The 25,522-nt window shown below is 47.6% G+C and overlaps 1 protein-coding gene across 1 annotated transcript in view; it reads right to left on the reverse strand.

Annotated features, from left to right (window-relative positions):
* Positions 1-8,909: 8,909 nt before the first annotated feature.
* Positions 8,910-25,522, reverse strand: part of TNFAIP8L3 (TNF alpha induced protein 8 like 3) — a 37,388-nt gene continuing 20,775 nt past the window's right edge. Inside the window, exon 2 of the mRNA XM_026518472.4 lies at positions 8,910-13,626. Within this exon, the coding sequence (XP_026374257.1) occupies positions 13,064-13,626 (563 nt within the window). The 3' untranslated portion in view covers positions 8,910-13,063. The remainder of the gene's footprint in view (positions 13,627-25,522) is intronic.

Raw genomic sequence — 25,522 nt, forward strand, 5'->3', positions numbered from 1 at the left:
TATGTTATTTCATCTGCTCTCATAATTTGTCTGCTCCATCAGCGTTCTGGCCAATTTTAGAAGTTTCCATGTAAATATATACGTATAATGGCAAGAAAAACATGAAAATTGAACAAAATGAGGTCAAAGATCACATTTAATCCACAAATATTATGATAGAATGTGAAATTGTTTTATGGGTGGCTAAAGTAAATCTGTCTGGGGGGGGAGGAGATGACGTGTGTTGCCACCGGTCCAAAAAGAAAGGATGCCTAATAGGGAAGCAAGCAGCAGGCCTCTTTAGAACCTCTTTTTCCCTAGTTAGTGATGTACATTCTTATAAATGATTTGGGGCTGTCCTAAAATACTGGACCTGGTACATTTATGTACATACGAATTTATACTGACACTCCAAGAATAACAGAAAATACTGTTTTATAACACTTAAAGCCCTGTGACGCATCTGGACATGTGCCGTAGAAGAAAATTAATTCTGAAATGGAGTTGGTTCCCATCGATTGTCACTAAAAATCATTCAGGCGAAAATGAACAGTTTGGGCCTGACTCTATGAAGGTGTTAATTAAGGGCACAATTACGGAAATGGGTTAACAATTATTGCTCACTCTAGTTTTCTTTAAAAATATGCCTAGGGTATGATCTGTGATTCTTCTTTCTTGGAGTCTGGAATCCTCTCCTGCTCTCCTTTTCCAGCTACTTGGGATTCTCTGGGGAACTTTCTTGATGCCTTTGATTCCCAGGTGTGCTACAGGTTTGGCGCAGGCAGATTTCAGGTTGCGGAGGTTCAAACATAGTACTCAGGGGACACACTGGGGAGGGTTCAGCTGCTGTTTGAATGTCCGTGTTGTGTAGGTAAACTGGTGATAGAGCAGATTAAGAAATCACTGCTTGGTGGTTTGCTGGCAACTCACTTCCTCCAGACTTCCTCTCAAAGGCTCCAAGTGGACTCAATATTATTTCCAGGAAGGTATGGAAGTGGAGGCAGTAAGGGTATTGGTTTGGAGGACACATGGGACTAAGAGGATTGCCTAGATCTGGAAAAGTTGGTTCTCCCTCCTCTTGAGACTTCTGTTTATAAGGGCAGGAGATTTGGCTTTGGAGGGCAGGTACCTGCCATGTTATCTGCTGTGGAAGTAAGCAGCAACAAAGGGGGAATGAAAAAAAATCCGATATACAATTTAGCGTAAAAGAAACACATGACATCTTATATCTCACAAATTCTTTAAATGTATTTATTTTTTGTAACGGTGGTAGTTCCAGGACCCCTTTAGATAGCCAGTGATGAAAGCTTTTATTTATTTATTTTTTTAAGATTTATTTATTTATTTTAGAGAGAGAAAGAGCATGCGTGCATGAGTGGGGGGAGGCGCTGGGGGAAAGAGAGAATCTCTCTCTTTTTTTAAGATTTTGTTTATTTATTTGTCAGAGAGAGCCAGGCAAGGGGAGATACAGACAGGCTCCTTGCTCAGCAGGGATCCTGATGTGGTACTCGATCCCAGGACCCTGGGATCAAGACCTGAACCAAAGGCAGACACTTAACCGGCTGAGCCACCCAGGTGCCCTGACTAATACCTTTTAAACACCGCCTGCTGGAGAGTTTTTCTCTCGTCCTGGTTTCAGTGGAAATTCAACAACCTCTGGGCCCTTTTATAAAGCACAATAGGGGGCTTACAAGAAAGAGGATGGAGTTAGGAACAGTCACAAGTAGATACACCCGACAGGTAAGGGGTGGAGTATTCAGGAAGGTTTGGACACTGAAAGTGAGGAACAGTGAACTTTTTATAGAACCTGGTGGAACTCAAGGAACCATCTCTGAGATAAACACCCTTATTCAAATGCCACAGACACACTGTTTCCCTAAACACAGAGACTTGAGGCCTAGCGGTTTTTATGCTGCAGCAAAAGATTTGGGTCAGAACCAAAGTTTTAAAGACTTTTTATTGAAGAAGTTCAAAGATTCATTGGCCAGCAGCCAAGTGTGGTCTGATTTGTTTGCATTTCCTCTGGGAACTCTCAGGCAAGTGAGGAATTGGCCAGCCACGACTGTGAGGGTCACCCACTCCCCTGTGGGTCCTTTCTTCCTGGCATTTACAATGTAGGGGAGGAGAGTCAGGAGGAACCCATTTCCTACAAAGGCCTTGTTTCAGCAGCCCAGTCAAGCTGCAGTTCTCTCCTGGGTGAAGGGGCTACAGTCTCCCCTCACATCAACCTGGCATTAATTAGTTCACAAATGAGATCAGTATCACTCAGGTTGAGAGACAGCGAGAGGAGAGGTGGGAAGTGAAATGTCACCACTTCTTCCTTCCGCTAGTGGTGGTCAGAGGACCTGCTCCAGGCTTGGAGGCACCACACATGCGAGCCCACGGGCTGGTTTTTCTTGTTCCCGTTCTTGAAAAGCTTAATGTCTACCAAGAATCTTTCAAGCATTCCTGTTGTTTGTAGTTAACTTAGGAGGGTTTTGGGAAATTTGTCAACTGGATTTGACTTTAAAAAATGAAAAAAGATATTTTTCTGTGGTTTTGGGAATTTGAAAAGCAGGTGCTTGTGTCCCACACATGGGTATACATAATACATACAGCATGAAGACGCCTCTCCTTTTCTTGGGATTTCGATCACACTGGTAGGGAATTGGGCAAAAATGTGAAAAAGATACCTGATTGCAAAAAGGTGAGGAGGAGGAGGATTTAAAGAGGTGGGCCTTTGGTTCTCCTAGATTGATGAAACCAGGAGATGCACTGCTGAGCAGAATTCACAACCTCATCAGTGGTTTTAACATCCCTGCAGGTGGTGAGCCTGAAATCTGGAGGTCATACATATAAAGGTATGATAGGGCATTGGGTGAGAGGGCAGGAGACCCAAGAGTGAAGGCACCACTGAGGATTCTGGGAAGATGGTGGAGCAGGAAGCACCAGGAATCTATCTCCCCAGCTAGACAACAATTGCACTGAAAGAATCTGTCTGATCTAACTATTTTAGAACCCTGGAGTCTACTGAGTAAGACCATCTTGCAACTTCCAAGGAGGACTTGGATGGTTAATTTTGGTCGATTTCAGCTCTTAGTACAGTAGCAACTACCCTAAAGATTCCACAGAAAAACCTGTTAGAATTTATATATGAATTCAGCGAAGTAGCAGGATACAAAGTCAGCACACAAACGTCAGTTGCATTTCTATATGCTAACAATGAACAATCTGAAAAGGAAATTAGGGAAATAATTCCACTTACAGTAGCATCAAAAATAGGAACTAACAAGGTGAAAGACCGTACAATGAAAACTACAATAAAGTGCTAATAAAATTAACTTCAAATGGCTCAAAGATCTAAATGTAAGACCTAAAACTATAAAATTCTTGGAAGAAACATAGGGCCATAACTTCATGACATTGGATTTGGCAGTGATATCTTGCATATGACCCCAAAGGCACAGGCAGCAAAAGAAGAACTGGATTTCCTGAAAATTACAAAAAAAAAAATTTGTGCATCAGAAAACAGGGTATAAAGGCAACCCACAGAACAGGAGAAAATATTTGCAAATCATATGTCTGGGAAGAGATTAATATCCAGAATATATAGAGAATTCCTTTTTTTTTTTTAAGAGTTTTTATTTATTTGACAGAGATGGAGACAGCTAGCGAGAGAGGGAGCACAAGCAGAGGGAGTGGGAGAGGAAGAAGCAGGCTCCCAGCGGAGGAGCCTGATGTGGGGCTCGATCCCAGAACGCCGGGATCACGCCCTGAGCCAAAGGCAGACGCTTAACGACTGAGCCACCCAGGCGCCCCCCAGAATATATAGAGAATTCTTAAAACTCAGCAACAGCAACATCAACCCAATTCAAAAATGGGCAAAGGACTTGAATGGACATTTCTTCAAAGATACAAATGGCCAATAAGCACGTGAAAGATGCAGAACGTCATTAATCAGTAAGAAAATGCAAGTCAAAACCACTGTGAGATACCATCTCACACCCATTCAAATGGCTACTATCAAAAAAGCCCCAGAAAATAACACATGTTGGTAAGGATGTGGAGAAATTGGAACCCTTGTGCACTGTCAGTGGGAATGTAAAATGGTACAGCTGCTGTGGAAAACAGAAGAGTGGCTCCTCAAAACATTAAAAACAGAATTACCATATGATCCAACAATACCACTTTAGGGTGGAATGATTAAAAGCATGTCTCAAAGAGGCATTTGTACACCCATGTTCATAGCAGCATTATTGACAATAGCTGACATGTGGAAACAACCCAAGTGCACATGGATGAATGAACAGATAAGCACGCCGCGGTACAAACACAATGAACAGAATCTTCAGCCTTAAAGGGGAAGAACATTCTAATACACGCTACAACAGGGGTGAATCTTGAGGACACTATGCTAAGTGAAATAAGCCACAAATAGACAAATACTATGTGATTCCACTTAGAGGAGGTGCTCAGAGTAATCGACATCATAGAGACAGAAAGAATGGTGGTTTGCAAGGGCCAGAGGGAGGGGGAATGGGGAGCTATTGTTCAATGGTACAGAGTTTCAGTTTTACAAGATGAAAAGGGTTCCGGAGATGGTTGGTGGTGATGGTTGTACAACAGTGTGAGTAGACTGAATGCCCCTGAGCTGTACACTCAAAAATGGTAAAGACGTTAAATTTTATGCTCTGTGTATTTTACTACAGTAAAAAAAAAATTGCGGGAAAAAAGTGAATATGGCTGCCATGGTGTGGAGAAGCAAGATGGAAACACTTGAAATTCCCTGCCCCTGACAAATAAATGATGAGCAAAGGGGCCTCCATCGACATAGAATGGAGGGAAGCAGCTCATTGATTTCAATGAAATCAATTTCATTGATTGAATTTGGGGAATCATCAGGATATGGCTTCATAATCTGAACCATCACTTGGTTGGTTTCTCCAGAAACAAGCTGCCATTGTCTGATCAGAGGCAAGAGGTGTTGGGTAAGCCCTCACTTTTGTGGGGTTTTAGCCCTGGCCAGGAGGGGCCTGGTACACCAGCACCTTAGTCCTTCCCTGTGCTAGTGGACCCAGAGTGGGGTGTACTTGGCTCTTCGGGGAGGCCTGTGAGCACTCACCCCTACAACATGGCTGGAGCTCCCTCATCCCTTTTTTGCTTCATCGGCTACAAGATCCCTTTCTGAAAGGTAGCCTCCAGCTTTCTTCCTCTGGCAGAAAGCCAGCTCCCCTTTGCTGCAAGAGAGCTTGGATAGGGACCACCGAAGGGGGTGGGTAGCCCTGATCAACTTGCAACCGTGTGGGACTAAACGTCCATGTGCCTGGGAGCCTTTCCCTGTGTCTCTGTGTGCCCTGGCTCCTTTCTTCCTTCCTGTCTGGGAGTCCTGTGGATGACTGGTCTGAGCCCACATTGGACTTTAAGATCATTTCTCCATGAGCTGAAAGAAAGGCAGGTCTTTCTGCTCCTTTTACCTCTAGGTTCCAGAAGAACTCTGCCCCTCACTGGCATTTCCAGAGGGGACCTTGGAAAGAAAAGGGCCCAAGAGGGGCCTAGCAGAGGATGCCATCTTTAACGTGCCCCTGAGGGACTCTTAGTCTTCTTGGAGCAACTGGATCAAATCACATTTCCAGATCAGCATCCTAGGTCATTTTCCTTAGAAGAAAATTTTCAGAGAGCCACCTTAGAGGGTAATTCATTAATTGAGAGACAAGAAATAGAAAAAAAAAAAAAAAACCATGGCAAATGTGAAACTCACAGCATGGCCAGGACTGCATGGGTCACCTCCTGCCACCTTCCCCGTAGTTCCCATGGCTCTCGGCACTGGAGCAAACGGATGGTGTCCACTGCAGCAAAGACTGCTCTCCTTCAGGCCCTTGCAGCCGGTGAGGACAGGGCTTGTGATAGCCCCGGGGGGGAAGGCGTACGTGAGAACAGCAAGTATCCAGGGGGCCTCGTGGACACAAAGGGAGAATGAGGGACTCAGTCTCAAAGCTGAAAGAGGCAGGAGGGAAAAACACCTCCTCTGAGAAGCATAGAGATGGAAAGGATGGCAAGTCGAGCCCCCTATACCGGGGTCAGCGAGCTCTGTGTCTAAAAACCACCAGGGAGTCTGATCATAATGCAGAGATTTGGCTCAAGTGGTTTTGGCGGTGGACCGTGCATTTTTCAAGGAACCACTCCCTGTCCCCAGAAATTCTGATGCAGGTGGTTCAGGGTCCACACTCTGAGGCCCTCTGCCTCACGATGCCCGAGCTGCTTCTGTGCCCCCCTCGGCACATGGCCATCGACTCAGCGTCCCGTGCTGGGGCAGCAAAAGGACGAGGGAGCTGCCAGCTGCAGGCGTCTCGTGAGCCTGCCGTCCTCACGCTTAGCCGGACCCACGGAGGCCGCCCGTCAGGAGGCTGCTGAGGCTTGTTCTCACGGGACAACACAGATGATGCTTGAGCCTCCACCCCGTGCAGCCCGACGGGTCTCCGTCGCGCAGGCCACTGGGATGTGCTTGCTCCGAATCTATGACCCAGGGCACTGCCGATGGTGAGAGAGTATTACTGTGCTGTTGGGCAGGGCCAGGGCAAGTTCGCTACTGCTCCTGGGCCCGCGCGGGGGAGGAAGGCGACGGCTGGAGGGCCAGGTGTCCTTCTGAGGGGGTGAAAATGTTCTAAGTTGTGTACTTGTGCGGGCACACGTCTGTGAATACACACCGACCCACTGAACTGGGCACTCTAAGTGGGCGAATAGTATGTTTTACGGATTCTACCTCAATAAAGCTGTTTAAAGAAAAAGTTCATGACATCAGGTGCGGGAAATACACTCTGTACAGACACGTGTTAAAGATGTTTCAAAGGATGCTATTTGTACATACGAATATAGTGTTATCTCAGTGACACGGTGTGTTTACCGCATAGAGGGAAATCGAGTTTTACTAGTCGAGGGACAAAACGATCTGAGAACTCCATACAAATCTCATTTGTTGAGGGAATGGCTATATTAATGTACTTTAAAATAATTCTGATAATTTCCTATGATATTTGCCTCAAATCAGTAATGACTTATTTATAACTTTGCTTATCACCCTGTTATCTCTACAGAGATACGTTACTGAGTCCGACGCATCTCAGTTTGAAATGTATGTCTCAGGAGATGGTTGGTCCTGCCGTTGAATCCCAGTGGGCCCCAGCTAAGCTGTTGACTGACTGGCTTTCTACCTTGGCTCACATTGTTCCCTTCTCTGGTCCTTATGGAATCCTTTTTTTTTTTTTAATTTTATTTATTTGAGAGACAGAGTACAAGCAGCAAGAGCAGAGGGAGAGGGAGAGAGAGAATCTCAAACAGACTCCACACTGAGTGCAGAACTCAGTGCAGGCCTGATCCCAGGACCCTGAGATCACGACCTGAGCCAAAACCAAGGGTCAGATGCCTAGCCCACTGTGCCACCCAGGTGCCCCTGGGGTCCTAATTTTACCTTGCGTTTTCTAGCTTAAAGGTTTTCCCCTCTAAAACCGTGAACTTATATCTTTGATCAAAAGTCCTGAAGCGGATCATTGAGGAGTCATTTCTCAGTCTGTTTGGAAGCTATTGGTTCATTTAACTAATGAATTGTTTTCCTTCTAAGAACCATACAAGGAAAAATTGCCCAGAGCTTCTCTCCTACGATCCTCAGAACACAGAACTATGGAAGAAGAAGGGTTCTTAGAGATCTTGGGGAGCTCTGTCTGTGTTCATGACCCGAGGGAGATGAAGTGCAGGAAAGTCACCAGGTAGCAGGTGAGCTGAGGCTAAACCTTCTGACTCGTCCCATGTTCTACACTTTGCACTGCCTATGAAAGCCACAAAGAAACCCCCAGATACCTGTCTCCCCCAAACCAAACCCACCATCTACTTCTAAAATCAAGTCGCTGTTTCTGAACCACAAAAGGGGCTGCCCCATCCCACCACTGAAGGAGTAAGACCTTCTCCCCAGGAAAACGCAGCTCTGGGAGGCGGAAGGAGCCCAGTCACACAGGGGGAAGCAGCCCACAGGCTCCTCCTTTCCCAGTGACAGAGCCTGGAAGAGTGCTTTTCTCCCTCCACAACATAACGAGTTGCCGCTCCCCGGCTAGCCTCCAGCATTCGCTCCGTGCCAAGCTCTGGCTTCCATCCAGCCCCTCCTTGGGAGCCAAACCCCAGACTCTCTTGTCCTAGGAACTGGTCCAGAAGGGCTTTGGCAGTCGGCAAGGAGGAGCTTTATACCACGGCCTGGGGGGCCCAGCTGCCCAAGCTCTGGCTGCCTGGCTGGGTGGCCAGGACCCCTACTCTGCAGAGCCCTGCCCCAGCACTGCAAAAGAAGGACAAGGAAGGGAAATGGCAGGTTAGTAGCAGCACTGAGGGGCTGTTTGGGGTGGGGAGGCAGAGATCGCTTACTCTGGCTGGTTCTTCCTTCTTCTGGGTGTGGAGGAATTCGATGACACCAGTACCTGAGTGCCATGTGCCTTCTTCTTAAGTTCAGCCAAGGAAATAGCTCCTGGGATCCCAGAACCACACACACTCTTCACGCCTGGGATTCTGCACTCTAGTAAAGCTGGCACTGGGATAGAATGTGAGTGGGTGCAGGCAACTTCTCTTCCCTGCAAGGTTTTTCCTCTGTTCCCTTCCTTGGAGGGAACAGGGCCTGCAGTCTCTAGTGATGGCCTCTCTTGTTATTTTGAGTTTCATTATTCGGATTGCCAGGATGGGTTGGTCAATTCTTTGGTTTATATGTGGTAGATTTTCCTGGCCAGTTTCAAAGGGCAGGCAGGACATGTGGGAGTCCGCCTCTTTCTCCAGCAGGCCTACATGTCCCTCAACCGTTGTAAGTCACCATCAAGCGCAAGGTGACATTTGTTCTCTGCAAGCTTACACGTTCATATGTTAACATTTCTCAAAATTGAAAACCCATGGACCCTGAAGACCTACAGACCCACCTAGCTGCAAAAATACATTCAGTTAAATTCTTTTACTTGAGTTGATCATTCGGCAAGAATGACACTGTAAACACAAAGAGAAACTCAGACCCTGAGGCTAGGTGGAATCCTCCAGCTATAAAGTCTCACCCCCATAAGATTCAGAAGGTACTTATATTGATGTTATTTGGGAAAAAAAAAAGTTGCCAGAATGAAACAAAAGTCCCCAACTCCCTTTACAACTCATGGCCTCTTTCCTCTCCCCTGCTACCACACCTTCTTTCCCCCAAGCCCTTGCCAGAACTCTCGGGGACTCCTGGATGACATTTTGAGGAATGGGTTGTAGAAGAGTCTTCCCCCCAACACAAAAAACCTCCCCTCTAAGGAAGGAGCAGGAGGTGGGTCTGGTCTGTGGCCCCCACAGCACAGACTAATTAAGGGAAACTGGCCACACAATTCTGGGTTGGGAGGGCCTTGGGGACCTCTCAGACTTCAAGGCCATCTGATTCATGACTGTTGTCTACGTCCCTTTCCATTATTGGACAGCTCCTGCTAATGCAGTGTCCTCACAGCCAAAGTTAGCTGACTTAGAATTTTCACTGATTGGTTTTGTTCTTGACACCTGAGACCCTGTTGAATTAAAAAACAAAACCACCCCCAAAGATGATGGGGCAAAGGGTATGCAAGCCTGATTTGAGCTTTCTTTCTTTCTCTTTCTTTCTTTCTTTTTCTTTCTTTCTTCCTTTCTTTGTTTTTTTTTAAGATTTTATTTATTTATTTGAGAGAGAGAGAACACAAGAAAGGGTGAGGGGAGGGCAGAGGGAGAAGCAGACTCCCCACTGAGCAAGGAGCCCAACACAGGGCTCTATCCCAGGACCCTGAGATCATGACCCAAGCTGAAAGCAGACGCTCAACTGACTGAGCCACCCAGGCACCCTGAGCTCTCTTTTTTTAAAAAAATATAAATGGATGTAAGAAGTTCATTGAGTAGCCAGGGAATGTACTGATTTGCTTCTGAAGAATGTACAGATGGGGAGATGGGAGTTTGGAGGAGAAGCACAGATGGAGAAGTCTTTTCATTTTGATTTGTCACTGAGCAGAGACCTGGATTGCTGAGGGTGTCAAGACTCAACAGATGCAAAGCCAGGGAGGAAGGGCGCCACAGACACGGCAGGCCCAGCCGGCAGGAAACGGGGTCCTGCAGGGCTCGGATGCCTGAGGAAGGACACGCACCCCGGGATGGGAGGGCGGGGATTTCAGCCCAAGTCCTCTGTCCTCCCAGCGGACAGACCTGGGTGCTCACAGATGGCTGAAGACCGAGGGATGTTTCCCGACGACGGGGGCAGACTGCTCCTGCCTCCCCTACTCTGAAAGAGCGAGCGCTGTCTGCACGCTTGCCCCCGAGCCAGGCACTGCTCTGACGCGCCCGCGGGGCCTGCTCAGCGGGGTGGTTTTGTCCTGCTGCTTCTCGTGAAATCGGCGTTCTTTTGGGTGCCACCTGAACGCAGATATTCCAACTTTGCTGTTGCGGGTTCTCATTATTGAAAATTTTGTACAGTTCTGAGCACAAATGCCATCTACAGAGCACTGTTTTGGAAAGCATCAAGCATTTTTTTTTTCAGCCAAAACAGCCTTTTAGGGCCACAGAGTGATGTGGGTAGAGTCCTTAGGATAAACCAATAATGCGATTCTTTTTTTTTGGTTCACTAGATTGTTATGTAAAGTGTTTGAAATATGTAAGCTTCTTAGCTGGCTGATGAAACTTGATAATCACTGGAGTTTAGATGCCAATGGTTATGTTTAAAATGTACACATGGGGTTGGGCTGGGCTATTTTTATAGGCGTATGGGTTACTTGTGCCCGGGTAGCCCAGCCCTTCCCTCCCCCCCCCACCCCAGCTACTGTTCAGAAGCTTGAGATGCATCCAACTGGCCATTCACCAGGGAGCCCCGTGGCTGCCTCAGTGGGGAGGTTTAAGGCAGCCGAACATATTTTGGTCTACCCTCTGCTTTTGCACTTGCTGAGACATGCTGGTGGAAGTGCTGGTCCTTCTCTGCCGAGAACAAGGAGGACCCAGTTTCCTTAGGACTCACAGGCTGTCAGGCACTGATGTGTGCGACCTGCGGAGTGGGGAGAACATGGGGATCCCGCCTTCTTCCCTGCTGTGTCGCAGATGGACGGAAGATAGTTCCATCCATTCCTGGTAGGTCTGAATTCTCCAGGTAGCTATTAGTGAAAAAAGGACCTGCTGCTTCTAGAACCATCTCTCAAACTAGAAAGGAGTCCTTAATCCAACGAGTACACCGAGGCAGGCATTGAAGACTCTATGTGAAAACTCAGCTGTTGCTGGGCTGCTTGCTGCCTGGTGGGCGACCTGGAAGGAAGGAACCTGTCACCTGCAGCTTCCGTTGCCAGAACGACCTCCCCAGGCCACAAGGGCACAGGGCATCAGTGTTCAGTCCTCAGGTCTTCGAGGAGGGGCTGGAGGCTGACCTACCTGTTCCTTATTCTCTCCCGGACATCCTTCCTATGAACTAATTTTTATTTTGTTTTTAAAAATGTGTCTCTTTGAGAGAGAGAGCGAAAGTGAGCATGAGCTGGGGGAAGGAGCAGATGGAGAAGCAGACACCCCACTGAGCAGGGAGCCCGACATGGGGCTCAATCCCAGGACCCTGAGATCGTGACCTGAGCTGAAGGCAGATGCTTAACAGACTGAGCCACCCAGGCGCCCCTCCTATGAACTACTTTTGAGTGTGGTAGCTGGAGAACTTAACTGTGGTTTGCACTGATGTTGACGTGAGGCTGTGTGGCCACTGGAGGCTCACAGGATGTCGTTTCACACCCTCCCACAAACCATCTTCTGAGGGGCTGAGCCATGGGCTGAGCTAATGTGGAATTTTGACATTATCCTCAGGTATAGAAGCAGAGTGGGATGGGAGGCGATGCAGGAAGAGCAAGTCTCCTAACAAGGTGCCTGCAGACAACATGAGAAGGCGGCAAATGCCCTGTCTTGATGTTTGTTGAGTTGGTAAGAATCTGTCAGAAGCCACAGCGTGAAAGCGAGGCTGGGAGCCGGTCAGAGGAGGCGGCCGTGTGTCCGGGAGCGAGCTGCCCATGCCCCCACCTCGTGTCCCCCCCACTACCCCCCGGGGGTCTGCATGCACAGCTCCTGATATCCCTGTCTGCCTTTCAGTCCCGTTGTTCCTAACGCCGTATCGAACTCCCAGGTGTTTTATTTTGGAATCACAACTCCAAAACCTCTTGTTTGACGGGTACTTTCAATTTATTGACAAACCAAAGAAACTAGCACAATGGGACTGTGAACGGCCAGGAGGGATGGATGGGGTTCGTTCTGCCCGCTCTCCCGCGCTGCTGGGATGAGCCCTCCCGCAGCTCATGGGCGGCGCCCCTCGGAGGGGGAGGCCGGGCCTGCAGGGGGCACAGTTCTCTGCCCCCCGTGTCGGGAGTGGGAAACTCCCCACCCCACCCCGCTGGGAAGACTCCCTCTGCAGGATCATAAACCTGCACCTGGCACCTAAAAAACACAACTCTCGGAAAACAGTTTTCTAATCTGCAGCTATGCTTCTTCATACCTTTGTATTCATTCTGAAACAGCACATGTAGAGACAGACCGTAAACCCGGCCCAGCAGACACTATTACTCGTTTCTTCTCTGCTACTGCAGTAGTCTGGATCCAGGTCGATCCCTCTCACACTCCAGAGAGAAAATATAAGACCTTACGTTAGAGTTTCAAAAGCGTGAACGTACGCGGCCTCATCTGAACCTCACAGCAGCCCTGGGAGGTAGGCAGGCGGGCATCGTGGTCCCAGGATCCCGAGGATGGCCGTACTGGTGAAGCTGGGAACCATGTCCTCCAACTCCTGGTCCAGGGCTCCGTCACGCCACGAGATGAAGCGAGCTCACCGCGATGGGCCCAGCAGACTTCCGCTGAGAAGAGATGAAATGTCCTTCGGGCTGGCAGACCAAGGTGACTGGAAGTGCAGAGCTCGTCAGTGGGCTCAGGGGGAAAACACACCTGAGTGAAATCCGGCCTCAACAGCAGACAGGTAACGAGGGCAGGACACGGGCATCTGGGACAAGGGTTTCCTGGTTTCTGGGCTCTAACCTGGACCACACCGGGCGCTGTGACTGGAGTCGGCAAAGTCCAGGAGGAGAGAAGGCATTCAGAGGACTTTCTCATCTAGCAATTTGTTGATTCCTTCGCACATTCTCTTGAGGTTGGGCCGACAGTCTCCATCCAGACTGTAAAGGGTGGCGAGGAACTCCACGTCGGCAAAGTGGTTGAAGACGTGGTTGATGCGCCCGTGGGTCCGGGGCGTCAGGTGTCGCTGCACCAGTTCATGCACCAGGTCCTTGCACTCGTGCAGGAGCTTGGAGAGCACGTTCCTGTCAAAGGTGTATTCCACCTCGTAGAAGCTGACGATGGTCATGGCGGTCTGGTTCAGCTTCTTCCTGAGCTTCTCCACGATAACCACCTCCTCCTGGCTGAACTGGTTGTGCCGGTAGAGGATTCCGATTTTGATTGCCACCTTGATCAAGTCTTTCATGATCTTGTGGGCCTCCTTCTTGTTGTGGGTGTGCTCTTTGGTGACTTTGTAGAGCTCATCGAAGATCTCGCTGCTGGTGTCATCAATCAACATGTTCGCCACGGTTTTGCTGGCTATTTTGCTCAGGATCTTCTTCTGGGCTTGAAGGGCAAGGCTCTTGGAACTAAAAACATCAGGACCTATCGTGAGGCAAGACAGAAAAGTTATAGAAATAGAACCATTTATTACGTTTCTACAAGTGAAACACACTAATTTGAGCTTACGTTCCTAGAGCAACAATTCACGCCTTTCTAGCCCACAGCTCCCTCACCAGATGCCACCAAAACCTGGGACTGCTCCAGCATCCTCTCCACATACCAGGCTTATGTACCCTCTTGGATCTTCTAAACTGCACTCTTCCTTCTCTGGAAGTGGCCGCCTCTTCTCCGGGCCACATCTCACCTTTATAGACCTCTTCCTGCATAAGGCTTTCCTGACCCTAGTAGCTCACAGGGAGCTCCACCATTCAGTTGTGCAAATTACTGCTTAATGACAAGCACGTAGCACGAACGCCAATGCCATTCCCAGGTGGACATGGGTAGCTGATCATGGCAGTCTTTTTGACTGAGCCTCAGAATCCATATTTTGAATCTAAGGTGTATTTTTCTTACGTTTCCTACCTTGGAAATTGATACGTGTCTTACAGTCACTGTTGCCGGGGGGCACTTGTGCTGTGGTTGTCATTATCTACACGCATGGGGATTTGCACAACAGGAGCTGGAGATTTGGGAGAAAAGTCAAGAGCACCCGAAGAAATACTGCCTCACCAAAGCTCTCAGTTGGCATAGAGAACAAAAGGGCACTGTGTGCGAAACACACGCATCGACAACTCCAAGTCAAAGATGCTTCAGACGAGTAGTACTCCAAATGTGAAGAAGTTCAGAACAACCAAAGTCAATTAATTTCTCTTATTTCCCACTTTATGAATGAACAAGAGTAATAGATGTTAAAAAAAAAACCACTACGTCTAAGTAAGTCCAAAAGGATCTTTCAATAAGTATAAAATTTCTAAGTAAAAAGAAAGCAGTCACTCATAATTTAATTGGCAGCACATGTTTCTTTCTTAAGAGCACATAAAATAGCATCTTACAATCGACGATGTCTTAGATTTGATGAAATAGTCCATGAAGTCGCCAATTAGCTAGAGCTGGCATTAGAAACCTACTGGCTGTCACTCTACAGTATGTATGTGTATTATTCTTCCAGAAGAGAGGCAGGTTGCCCGAGGACGGAGACAGTGTCTCCCACAGCCCCCAGCTCAGTTCTGGGCACAGGATGAAATGGTGTCTGCTAGGTAAAATACCAGAGAAACATTGCAGAAGAACAAAAAAGTAGTGAAATACAGTGCAAATTCATATTTAAAGAAATAGTTTTCCTTTGAGAACTGAAGACCCTTCTAGGATCCATAGAGACTATATCCAGTGCTCTGTGGCCACAGGGAATTGACAGATGGGACAGGCAGAGTGGACACGTGGCCATACACACCAGGTTCTAGAGGCCTCGCCTGGCTGCCCCACCTCATGTTCCACGCAACCTGCCCACCCTGGACTCATTCGCCCAATGGACAGTGATTAACACCCGATGCTCAGGTCTCACCGACAGGCTCCATAAACACTCCCACACAATTCAAACAGGGCTCATAGGCACTTCCTCCACCCACCTGCCTCCTCACGACGGGCCCCGCCTCGCTCCCTCAGCCCTAGGCCCTTCCAAGACAGCGGCTTCTGCTCTCAGGCTTCCAGCTACAGGCCCCGAGGGGCGCGGCCCGGACTGGGGCTGGTGTGGCAGGATCAGCAGCGGTAAGGCAGTCGGGGCCACGGGCGTCCTACAGCCCAGGGAGTGCGCTCTCTCTCAAGTCTGAAACCACGGAATCTTCAAGCAACTTCCCAGGCAAGTGACCCAGACTTGGGTGGGACGTTCCCTTCAGTCGAGGTGCAGAGGGAATCAACAGCATCTCTTGACTCTTCTTTACCATGAGCAGGCCCAGGCCGCCCGATTTATGCCCTCCCAGAGTTTGTAGCAAAACATGTTTCTGCCCCGTCTGACCATCTAGTATGGTCACCAGACTTCTGTGTGAATGACTTTTGTTCCCAAAACAACAACTTCGTTTTCCAAAGACAAATATTTGCACGTATGGGGATGCTCAGACGGCTGTGCCGTGGGCTTAGAAGGCAACCCCACGGAAGACTTTTGAGTAGGGGCCCTGCACTAGGATAGCTGTTTGCCTACTCAGGTATTCTGCTGACGGAACAATGGAATCGAGATGGATCCTTTCTAGAATATAAACAAAGGAGTCATTTCTTTGTAGATACAGCTCCTAAAAGCTGCCTGAGAATGAAGTACATTCAGAGGCGCTCTAGGAATGCAGCAAGCACGTGCCGACACAGAGGCAGCAGATCAGATACGCACGTGCCCACGGAATGTACGTTCTGTGAGAGTGGGGACCTGTGTCTAAGCCCTGCCGTGTGCCCGGTGCCTCACGCACTGGTGGCGCGGGGCAGGTGCTGGGGGGAGGAAGGGAGTGCTGGCTGGCTCTGCGCCAGGCGCTTCATGGTTTTTCACTCTGTTGGGTGAAGCTGGCATTTTTAATCAAGGCTTCCTTGCTAGTCTTTTCCCCTCCAGCAATCCCAACATTCTTGTCTCGACCAGTAGCTGTCACACCTTTTGCTCATATATTCCCATAAGAATTTTGAAGAACTACGCACCTCCCTGCACCCTTAACTTGACAGCAAGGGTAAATAGTTATAATTTGTGAATAGATATAATTTCTAGATATTATAAAGGGAGTATTTAAAAATTAGCCTGTTAAATCATTCTTTTAAATATGTCCAATATAACATAGCACTACAGTGATATAACACACCATTATTGTCCATTTTAAAATGATAGGAGCAAGCTCTTCTTTAACAATTAGAAATGTTAGGAATGCCTGGGTGGCTCAGTTGGTTAAACCTCTGCCGTTGGCTCGGGTCATGATCCCAGGGTTCTGGGGTCGAGTCCTGCGTCAGACTCCCTGCTCAGAGGGGAGTCTGCTTCTCCCTCTCCCTCTACCCACCCCCCACTTGTGTTCCCTCTCCCTCTTTCTCTCTCTCTCAAATAAATAAATCTTCAAAAAAATAAAAATCTTCAAAAAAAATTAGAAGAAATTGTTCTTTTCCCCCCTTGAAATTGTATCATGTATGATGACATCAGAGAATTTTAACTTAATATATTTTTATGCTTGAAAATGTTTTATTTGATCAATTCATCATAATTCTCTATAGCCAAAGGATGCATACAAATTGAAATTTAAATTAAAAGACGATTCCAGTGATCATAAATCTCCAAGCCTTAAAACATTTCTTCTAGAGTGAGTTATTTTATTTTGGGGTAGAATATAAAATACTAAAATGTTGATAAATACTAAACATAAAAAGTAAATTTTTACTGGAAATGCACCTCCAAATGAGATGTGTAGGGCTGGATTATGGCACCTTGATCAAAGAGGCACCACCAACACTGGGGCCTCGTTTCCTCCCTGTGTCTCATCAGGGAGGTTCTGCCCTGCAGGGTGATATATTTGTCCCAGTACGAGTCTTCAGGGTGAGAACTCTGACTTGTAAAACAGTGGCAAGGAGAGAGGTCCACCACGCTTTGACCTCACGTTGTTTCTCAGGCAGGAAAGCATAGAAAGAGTAGGTATTGAGGTGAGAGAGAAAGAGGAATTGGCTCTATAAATCAATTCCCTCAAAATTGTCCTTGTCTGCACATCACATGGGAAGCCTCTGGACTCTCGGCGGTGTGCACACTGCATGGAATTCTCCTCCAGTGAGAGCAGCAGTGTTCCAAGAGATGACAAGAAGACTTCCTTGAGGGTAAAGAGTTTCTTGACCAAATAAGTTGGGAAATCCTGGGTTAAGCAATTAGATTCTTTTCCTGTGAGACTTTAAAATACCCCTTTAATACATTAAGGTGTTTTGTCGACTCTCTGAGAGGGCTGGGTGTGGTAGGCAGAATAATCCCCCACCCCACCCCATAACCAAAGATGTCCGCATCTTAGTCCCGGGAACCTGTGAGTGTGACCCGGCAAAAGAGACTTTGCAGATGTGACTGAGTTAAGGATTTGGGGATGGAGAAATTACCCTGGATCATCCGGTGAGCCTGATACAATCACAAGGGTCTTTCAAAGTGAAGGAGGGGAGGCAGGAGAGAGTGGGCCGGATGTGATGGTGGAAGTAAAGGGTCAGAGTGGTGTGATCGCTGGCTGTGAAGACGGAGGAGGGAGCCACCAGCCAAGGATGTGGCTGGCTTCTAGAAGCTGCAAAAGGGAAGGAAACACAACGTCCCCTAGGGCCTCCAGGAAAAATGCAGCCCTGGGGACACACTGAGTTGTTCGCCCTGTAAAACCCACTTAGGATTTCTGATCTCTAGAGCTGTAAGAGGATACATTTATGTTGTATTTGTGTTGTTTGAAGCCCCGATTTGCTTTGTTACGGTAGCAATAACTCAGGTGGACGGAAGTGATGTAGCATTTCCCAAGTTCGTCTGGTGAAGGAATCCTTTTTGTCTGTTGAGCAGAGCGATCAACTGCCCTGGTTTGCCAGGATTGAGGGGTTTCCCATATAGCTGACTTTCAGTGCCGGAACTAGATAAGCGACAGGCACGTTGGGACAAGTCGGTCACCCTATTCTCTGAAACCACCAGTGAGGCATACATCATTGAGTTAAAAATTGAAGAACAGAGAAGTGATACAAGTTCCAGAGGGCGGCCGAAAATCATACATACCCGCCTGTCATCTCAGCAGGTAAGCTGTACACTCACGTTGCCACATTTACCGATTTACCACCCCTCTCTATTTGCTTTCTGTAGTCAGCCTGACCCTTTTTTGTTCATTTTGGGCAAAGTTTTGTCCTTTGGTTGCTCTGCAGTTACTGAGCACTTCCTGTGAGTCTGGCTCTATATGAAGTGCTACGGGGGAAATCACCCAAAGTATCCATTTGGGTCCCACTCGGAATATGGTCCTGCAGGGACAGGAGACACAGACAAATGGAACAACATGCAGAAACATGCGAAATAGCCCCAAACGGCCTGAGTGAGAACAGCTGGGGACAGCTAATGGCAGACTTGAATGTGGATAGATGGGGATGGCCACCATGTTACAAAGTGGTTTCTACAGTCAAAGATACAGGCCGGTAATTTCCCCCTGATCGCAAAGGCTTCGGGTGATTTTCCTGCTAAGTTTTCAGCCATGTCTACTGTATAAGAATGTGTTATTTACCTATAAGGGGATTTAGGGTACAGGCTTCCAGGGTGACGGCTCAGGAGGGTCACGGGTATAGCGTCTCTGAAGCCTGAAATATGAAGAGCCTACAGCAGAGGAGCCCATGTGCTATGAATCATCAAAATCACCAAGAAAGCTTTAAGAAAAATAGCAACAAACAAGTAGATTCTCCCAGTCTACCCCAGACTGCCAGGATGAAAATCTGCAGGAAAGGGCTGGTAATCCCAAACTCCCTAGGTGGCTCTGACATGCTGCCTGTAAGACCCACCGATCAGGACATGCCCCAGCATGGACCCGACCGAACACTAGTCCCGCTGGGTGCCCTGGGAGAGAAGGGTCTGTGGTCACTTACAACGAGCTTGTGGATGACCACAGATTATGGTTGGCTCTTGGGGATTTGCCAAAGCTTATTAAAGGCTTTGAGAAGTCCCACAGTAAAGATACCTGTGTAGTTTTGTTTAGTCTACCCACTTCTCAAACTTACTGAACCTTACAAAATTTGTACACACACACAATCACCTTGTGGTAAATATTACGAGAAATGCTGGGATAGGATTGGGAGAAATAAAATCAAGATACTCTGGTCAACTTTGACAACTCCCAGGGATTTGCTGGGCAGGGGTGAGGAGAACCAATGTCTCCAACATGTGTGCATGATTAAAGGGAGGGCGTGTATCATGAGGGAGAGCCAGAGGGGCGGTCCTATTCAGAAGACTTCTGCACAGAGAAATCTTGGGCCTGCTTCCTTTCATCCATTCTTCTCTCTCACCCTTCTGCAGGGGCCTATGTGGGTGATATTTCAGGGAACAACACTGCTGGCTGAAAGGAAGAACACGAGTCTTGGGAGCCAAGATCAGGAGTGGACTTAGATATTTGGGGAAACAGGCCTAACCGGTAGACACATATTTGTTTTGGGAAAACACCAAGAGATCCAGGTTGGGTCTTGGCGAAAACCGTCCCCTTATTGCTGTGGACAAGCCTTCGGAAGGTTGTTCTGGCCAGGGATAATTCTCTTAACCGTCTTTGTACAAAAGTTCCCGTTCCCCAGCCACGAAAGCTAAAGAGTTGTTTACGGCACCTCAGAATATCTGAGAATGGAGACAAAAATGTGATTATGCAGCTACCATAGAGCTCCCCTGGCCAGTACCATGAGACAAGATGGAGGACGCTGTGAAATTGATCACTGTAGCATAAACAGGGGCTTCCTTGCACCAAGATTGATGGAGAAGCTCAAGTGAGAGCCATGTGGGGTCAGTGCTCTGAGAATAAGCCCTCTTAGAATATGTACAAGGAAAAGAAAAGTACCAGAGTTACGCTGGGAGATTGGCGTGACAATGGTAGCCAACTAGTTTGGAGAAAGCAAAAAATAATTTAAGTGGGTCCCTCGTTAAATGGGAAAGGGCTGGGGCTGGCCTGAGTTGATGCTTCTATAAATGTTCAGCTGTAGCACGAGTGACGTTTCCACATCTCTAGACAACACTAAGCTCTCCCAGGCGGTGAAAGGCCAAACTGGTGGCGATACACAGCAGGAAGATCTTACGGAGCCGGGTGAGCGGGCAGAAACGAGGCAGACGCGCTCCAGTGCGGTAAGAGCAGGTCGTTCACTTGGGGCAGAATAAAGCATATGCTGGTTATGAGGGGCGAAGAGCATTGAGCATCCGCCCAGGATGTGCTGAGGTCCAGAGGGGCTGGGGGACAGACTGCACCCTTCTCTTCATACTCTCCGGACTTCTCTGCTGCCAGTTAAGGGGTGCGTGGGAAACGTGAACGCGAGTGTGGATAGCTGCGTCAAAATGATATAATCGGAAATGATCTGTTTAATCACAGCCAGTGCTACACACAGGCTCGCGTCACTTCTGTAAACAGCCTAAGATGATGATGGCAAGGGAGAGAGTCAGCTGAAAGTGGGAAGTAGAAGTTAGGAGTGGAGACGGAACCCGGAGCAAAACAATGTGTGCAGCTTAAATAAGCACCATCTGTCAAAGCAGGAGACCCAGCGTCCGAGGAACGTGGGAGGGCCAGATCCCGAGCAGAGGGCGGTTAGTGGCAGTCCAAATTTCTGGCCCTCAATCACTTACATGTAACTGTTGGGGAAAAAGTGCAAGCAAGCCTCCTTCAGATGCAGCAGCCTCAGAAACTACTGGAATTTTCATGATGAGCACCTGTCTCTCTGTTCACCTGCACATGCACCTAGAAAAGCTGAGGGACTGGTCATGTCCCTCAGGCTCCCTCCTTCACTACTGATAAGGGGCCAGGAGCCAGTGGGGAGAGCGACACCCTCTCCCCTCCCTGCCTGCTTCCTTGTCTGTTCTCTGTGTGAACGATGAGGAAGAGGTTGGCTTTGGGGGACAGTGGTCTGCAGGATGGGATATCCATGACAATGACAAAACACCTTCTAGAGAAGACACGGCCTCTGCTTCAGTTCTTGGTTGTCCCTATGTAGCTATGGGGACAGACTATTAAGCAACCTTAAGTAGTGTTTTGAAATGCGAACCCAACAGAGTTATGGTTTCCAGGAAGACTACTAACTGAGTTGTTGCATCTCCAGTGGAGTCAAACTAGAAACACCGTCCTTCCCTTGTAGAAAGCTGTGGCTTGTATAATCCTGGAATATTAAAAACATGGCACTGGAGGAGGTACAATGAAAGGAGACCGTTGAGGGATGGTGGGGTCTTTGAGTTAGGGACAAGCAAACACCTGGATCCTCCCCTCTCTCCACAGAGAAATGATCAAAGCTTAGAAGCCCATGGAAAAAAGGCTTTGTTGGGCTAGTCCCTTTCATACTTGAATGAGATGGCATTTTTGAGGCTTAGAAAAGATATTTTTGGAAATTTTAAAAGGCATCACAGTAGAACTTGGATGGCCTGGGAGGGTTAGGAATGCACTTTTCTGACTGTAGGTCAGTCCAGCACACCCTTAAGCCTTCTTCCGGGCTGGGCCTCCCCTACCCTTTCCAAGAGAGCCACTGCCTTGAGTGCTTATCCCCTGGGCTCACCTCTGCAGCTGAGACCTGAGGTCCCCTTAATTTCCACTTCTGCAGTAAGAAGCAAGCAACTTGTGGGTCCTACAGGTGGGGTCGCCATGACATGCTGGGCAGCAGCCTCTGCTGGGTAACACTCCACGGTGTGCAAAATGAAAATACTAGAACCTTTGTTCCTGTCCCCTTGTTTTCTTAGGAGAGAAGTTAAGCTTTCCTAACACTGAACATGCAGGCTGACCGGGGGACCCACTGGTGTGTAGCATTCTAGGGGAAGTGTGGAAAGTCCCCCACTCAGGGTTTGGGGTATGTAGTGTATCCCTCACTTGTTTATCCCCTTTCAAAAGTTTTGATTTATTTCAGCATTTGTTTATGTGTGCTTGGTTAGACAGACTCAGTGATTACATTACTTAGTTTTAACTAAACCCTCACAAAACGCACCAATGATTTCAGAAGATTCCTGCAAGCAACAAAACTGAGGACTGAAGACAATGCACTCGTCATGCCAGCATAAGTGGACAGCAAGGACACGCAGAGCTGGCGCTCCTCCTCCTCATCCTAAGAGCTTTTCCGCAGCCAAATTATAAGGTAAAAGTAATGATCTAATCAGATCTGACAAGAAATGGGCCATAAAATTTTCAGAAATTCTAATAAGAGGATTTGAAACACTTTTACGTGCCTTGAGATATTCCCCCAAGGTAGCAGGAAGCCACGGCGATTAGTGAGACAGTAAAATGCGCTGTGATTTTGATTTCAGCTTGTCCTATGGGGGAGGGGCACTCAGGAACAGCACTGATGACTTGCGGTGGGGGGGGCAGGGATGAGTCCAGGATGACGATGAGTGCTTCGGTTAAGTGGAAGGAGGAAGGACCGAGTTGCCAGACAAGCAAATGCAGAGGAGGGGGTGTCGCACTGATCAGTCGTTCCCCCTCCAGCTCGGGCTTGGTTGGAAATCTTGCCTTTGGCCCAGACCTGGAAGCAGGCACAGAGTTTGGGCGTTGCCCTTGGTGGCTTAACCGACTGAGCCAGCCAGGCGCCCCCAGCATTTGATCATCTTTAAGGAGAAGACCAAGTATTTTTTTCATTTCAAAAAATTCCTGGGCCTTAAACTAACTTATTGTTCCAAGTAAGGTGAAGAGAGACTGGCAGGGTCACCTGTAAGGAAGACCTACCAGCTCATTATCTCATTTTGTCTGAGACCCCTCCAATCAACCCACCCAACAGCACTGAGCAGCTAGGTTAATTAATAATCATGTCACAGATACTATTAACTACTGAGCACAGATTATGTTCCTGGGGTGGTGGACAGTATGTATTTGATCTTTGCAAGAGTCTTCAGAAGAGGGCTGGGGAGTCTCATTTTACAGATGAGGAATCCGAGCCACAGCAGATTTAAGTAATTCACCCAAAGCTATGGGGCTGGTAAGCAGCAGAACTGCAGTTGGGCCCAAGCTCAGATCAACTCCAGACAAAGCCTGCAATCTTTGCCTTCTGGCATCTGCTTTCAGAAAACCATCCTGGGCTCCCTAATGTCTGTGATTTCTCACTTATTTGAGACATTAAATAGGCTTCAGTTTAAATCCCCATCTAGCAAGGAGATTTACATGTCATCATTTTTTTTTTAAATACAAAAAAAGCCATTCTTATTATGTGAGAGAACAATACCACATATTCATCGAAACCTGAAGATAGATGCCGCTTTCATTTTTAGAGGGAATTCTCTATGTTTCCACAGAGTTCCATGTTGATTTTGTTTCTCCTATTGATTTATCGCCAGCTCTGAAAAGTGAATGAGTGACGATTTCACTTACCAGAGCTAACTGAGGCAGAGACGTGTGAAGTCACTGGGGGCTGAATCATCTCCAACCCCACAGGTTAATTTTGGAGAGCTGAGAGATATTTTTGTCTTACTGCAGTAGAAGACCAACCATCACCACATGCAACGTCTACTTGCACGAGTTCTTGAAACCAAGCTTAGTCATCCCCTCCCCCACTCTCCCTCGCATCTAATAAGTAAGTGGTGTCACGTTCAGGCACAGTGATAGAGTCCACTTCCCTAGTGCTTTACGCACACAACTCGTCACACCCTTGTGACCACTCTGTGAGCACGCACTAATCTGCATCATCCTCACCAGCATCAACGGCAGCAGCCGTGGCATTTTACGTCTTAGGTCCGAGGAACCCAGGGCAGAGAGATTAAACAGCTCGTGGGAAGCCCCCATTCAGGAAGCAGCCGGGCTGGGTTCGCACCTGGAAGACAGCCCCGAGCTTCAACCCACCGTACTAAACTGCCATTCGTGCGTGGCCAACAGCAATCAGTTCAAATGTTTTTTGAATTACTGCCGACTTGGAAAGGGACATTTTTTTTTATCTCAGAAAAATTAATTTTTAAAAACCATGACACATTTCAAGTATGTAGACAGAACAGAAGTTAATCTAACAAACTCTACTCGTTTAGCCACTGCCCAGATGCGATAAATCTCAATATTTCATCCTCGGAGACCGAGCGAGGTAAAAAGCCCTCTTCGTTTTCTGCTCCCTCTTTCCCCCTTTTATCTCCCCAGAGCTCATCGCACTCCAGAAGCTGATGCGTCCTTGTCTCCTCCACGTTTTTATAGTTTTGCCTCACGAGTAAGCATGCATCACCGGTATATTGTTTAGAGTGTTTTTAAACTTCAGATAAGGGTGCCGTACTACACATTTTTCTGCAACTCTTCATTCAATATCATGCTTTCAAGATTTATCGAATTTCATCCTGTGGTTCCTTATGTGAATTACGCTGTCCCCGTGTTTCCTGATGATGGACACCAAGTTCTTTCCCCTTTCTGCAAGCAGTCAAGTCCACAGACCTGTCTCTCTGTGCGCACACACGACAGTCTCCTGGGTTCTGCGTCTAGAACGTGACTGCCGGCGCCTGTGCCGGAGGCTGCCGGTGGCTTCCCAGCAAGACAGCGCTCATTTTCACTCTCAGCAGCAGCCCATGAGCCTGCAGTTCCATTCGCTCATCAACACTTCACATAGCCCACCTTCTAATTTTCTTACAATCTGATAGGTACAAAATAGTATCTTGTTTTAATATATCTTTCTTGCTAGGGAAATTTAATGTATTTTTGTGTATTTTGAGCATTCGGGTCTTTCCTCTGTGAATTATTCATAGAATTTACTAATCCCCCACCCCGCACTGGATTGTACATCTTTTTCTGGCTAATTTCTAGGGGCTTTTTTTTTTTTTTAAAGATTGTATTTATTTATTTGAGAGAGACAGAGAGAGCGAGCTAGCACAAGCAGGGGGAGAAGCAGAGGGAGAGAGACAAGCAGCAGACTCCCTGCTGAGCAGGGAGCCCAACAGGGGGCTCCATCCCAGGACCCTCAGATCATGATCTAAACTGAAGGCAGATTGACTGAGCCACCCAGGCGCCCCTGCAGGCGCTCTTGATACGCTATGGATTCTAGTCCTCTGCTGATCACACGAGTTGCAACTATCTCCTTCCAGTCTGTAGCATTACCTTTTCACTTTATTTGTGGTGTCTTTAGTCATAGAGAAGTAAAAATTTTTAACACAAATTTATCAATATTTTCCTTTATTAGTGGGTTTTGTATCTAAATTTTAAGAAAACCTTTCCTGCCATGAGGTGAGTCTCATATATTTTCCAGAAGTTTTAAGGTTTTGCTTCCCACATGTAGGTCATTAATCCATTTGGGATTTATTTGTGCATATTGCATGAGGTACTTTTTGTCCTCACAATTTATTCAATGTATTGACTAGTTCAACCCTGTCCCACTGACCTGTTAGGCCACC

This window comes from Ursus arctos, unplaced genomic scaffold (assembly GCF_023065955.2).
Source record: "Ursus arctos isolate Adak ecotype North America unplaced genomic scaffold, UrsArc2.0 scaffold_36, whole genome shotgun sequence".
NCBI lineage: Eukaryota > Metazoa > Chordata > Mammalia > Carnivora > Ursidae > Ursus > Ursus arctos.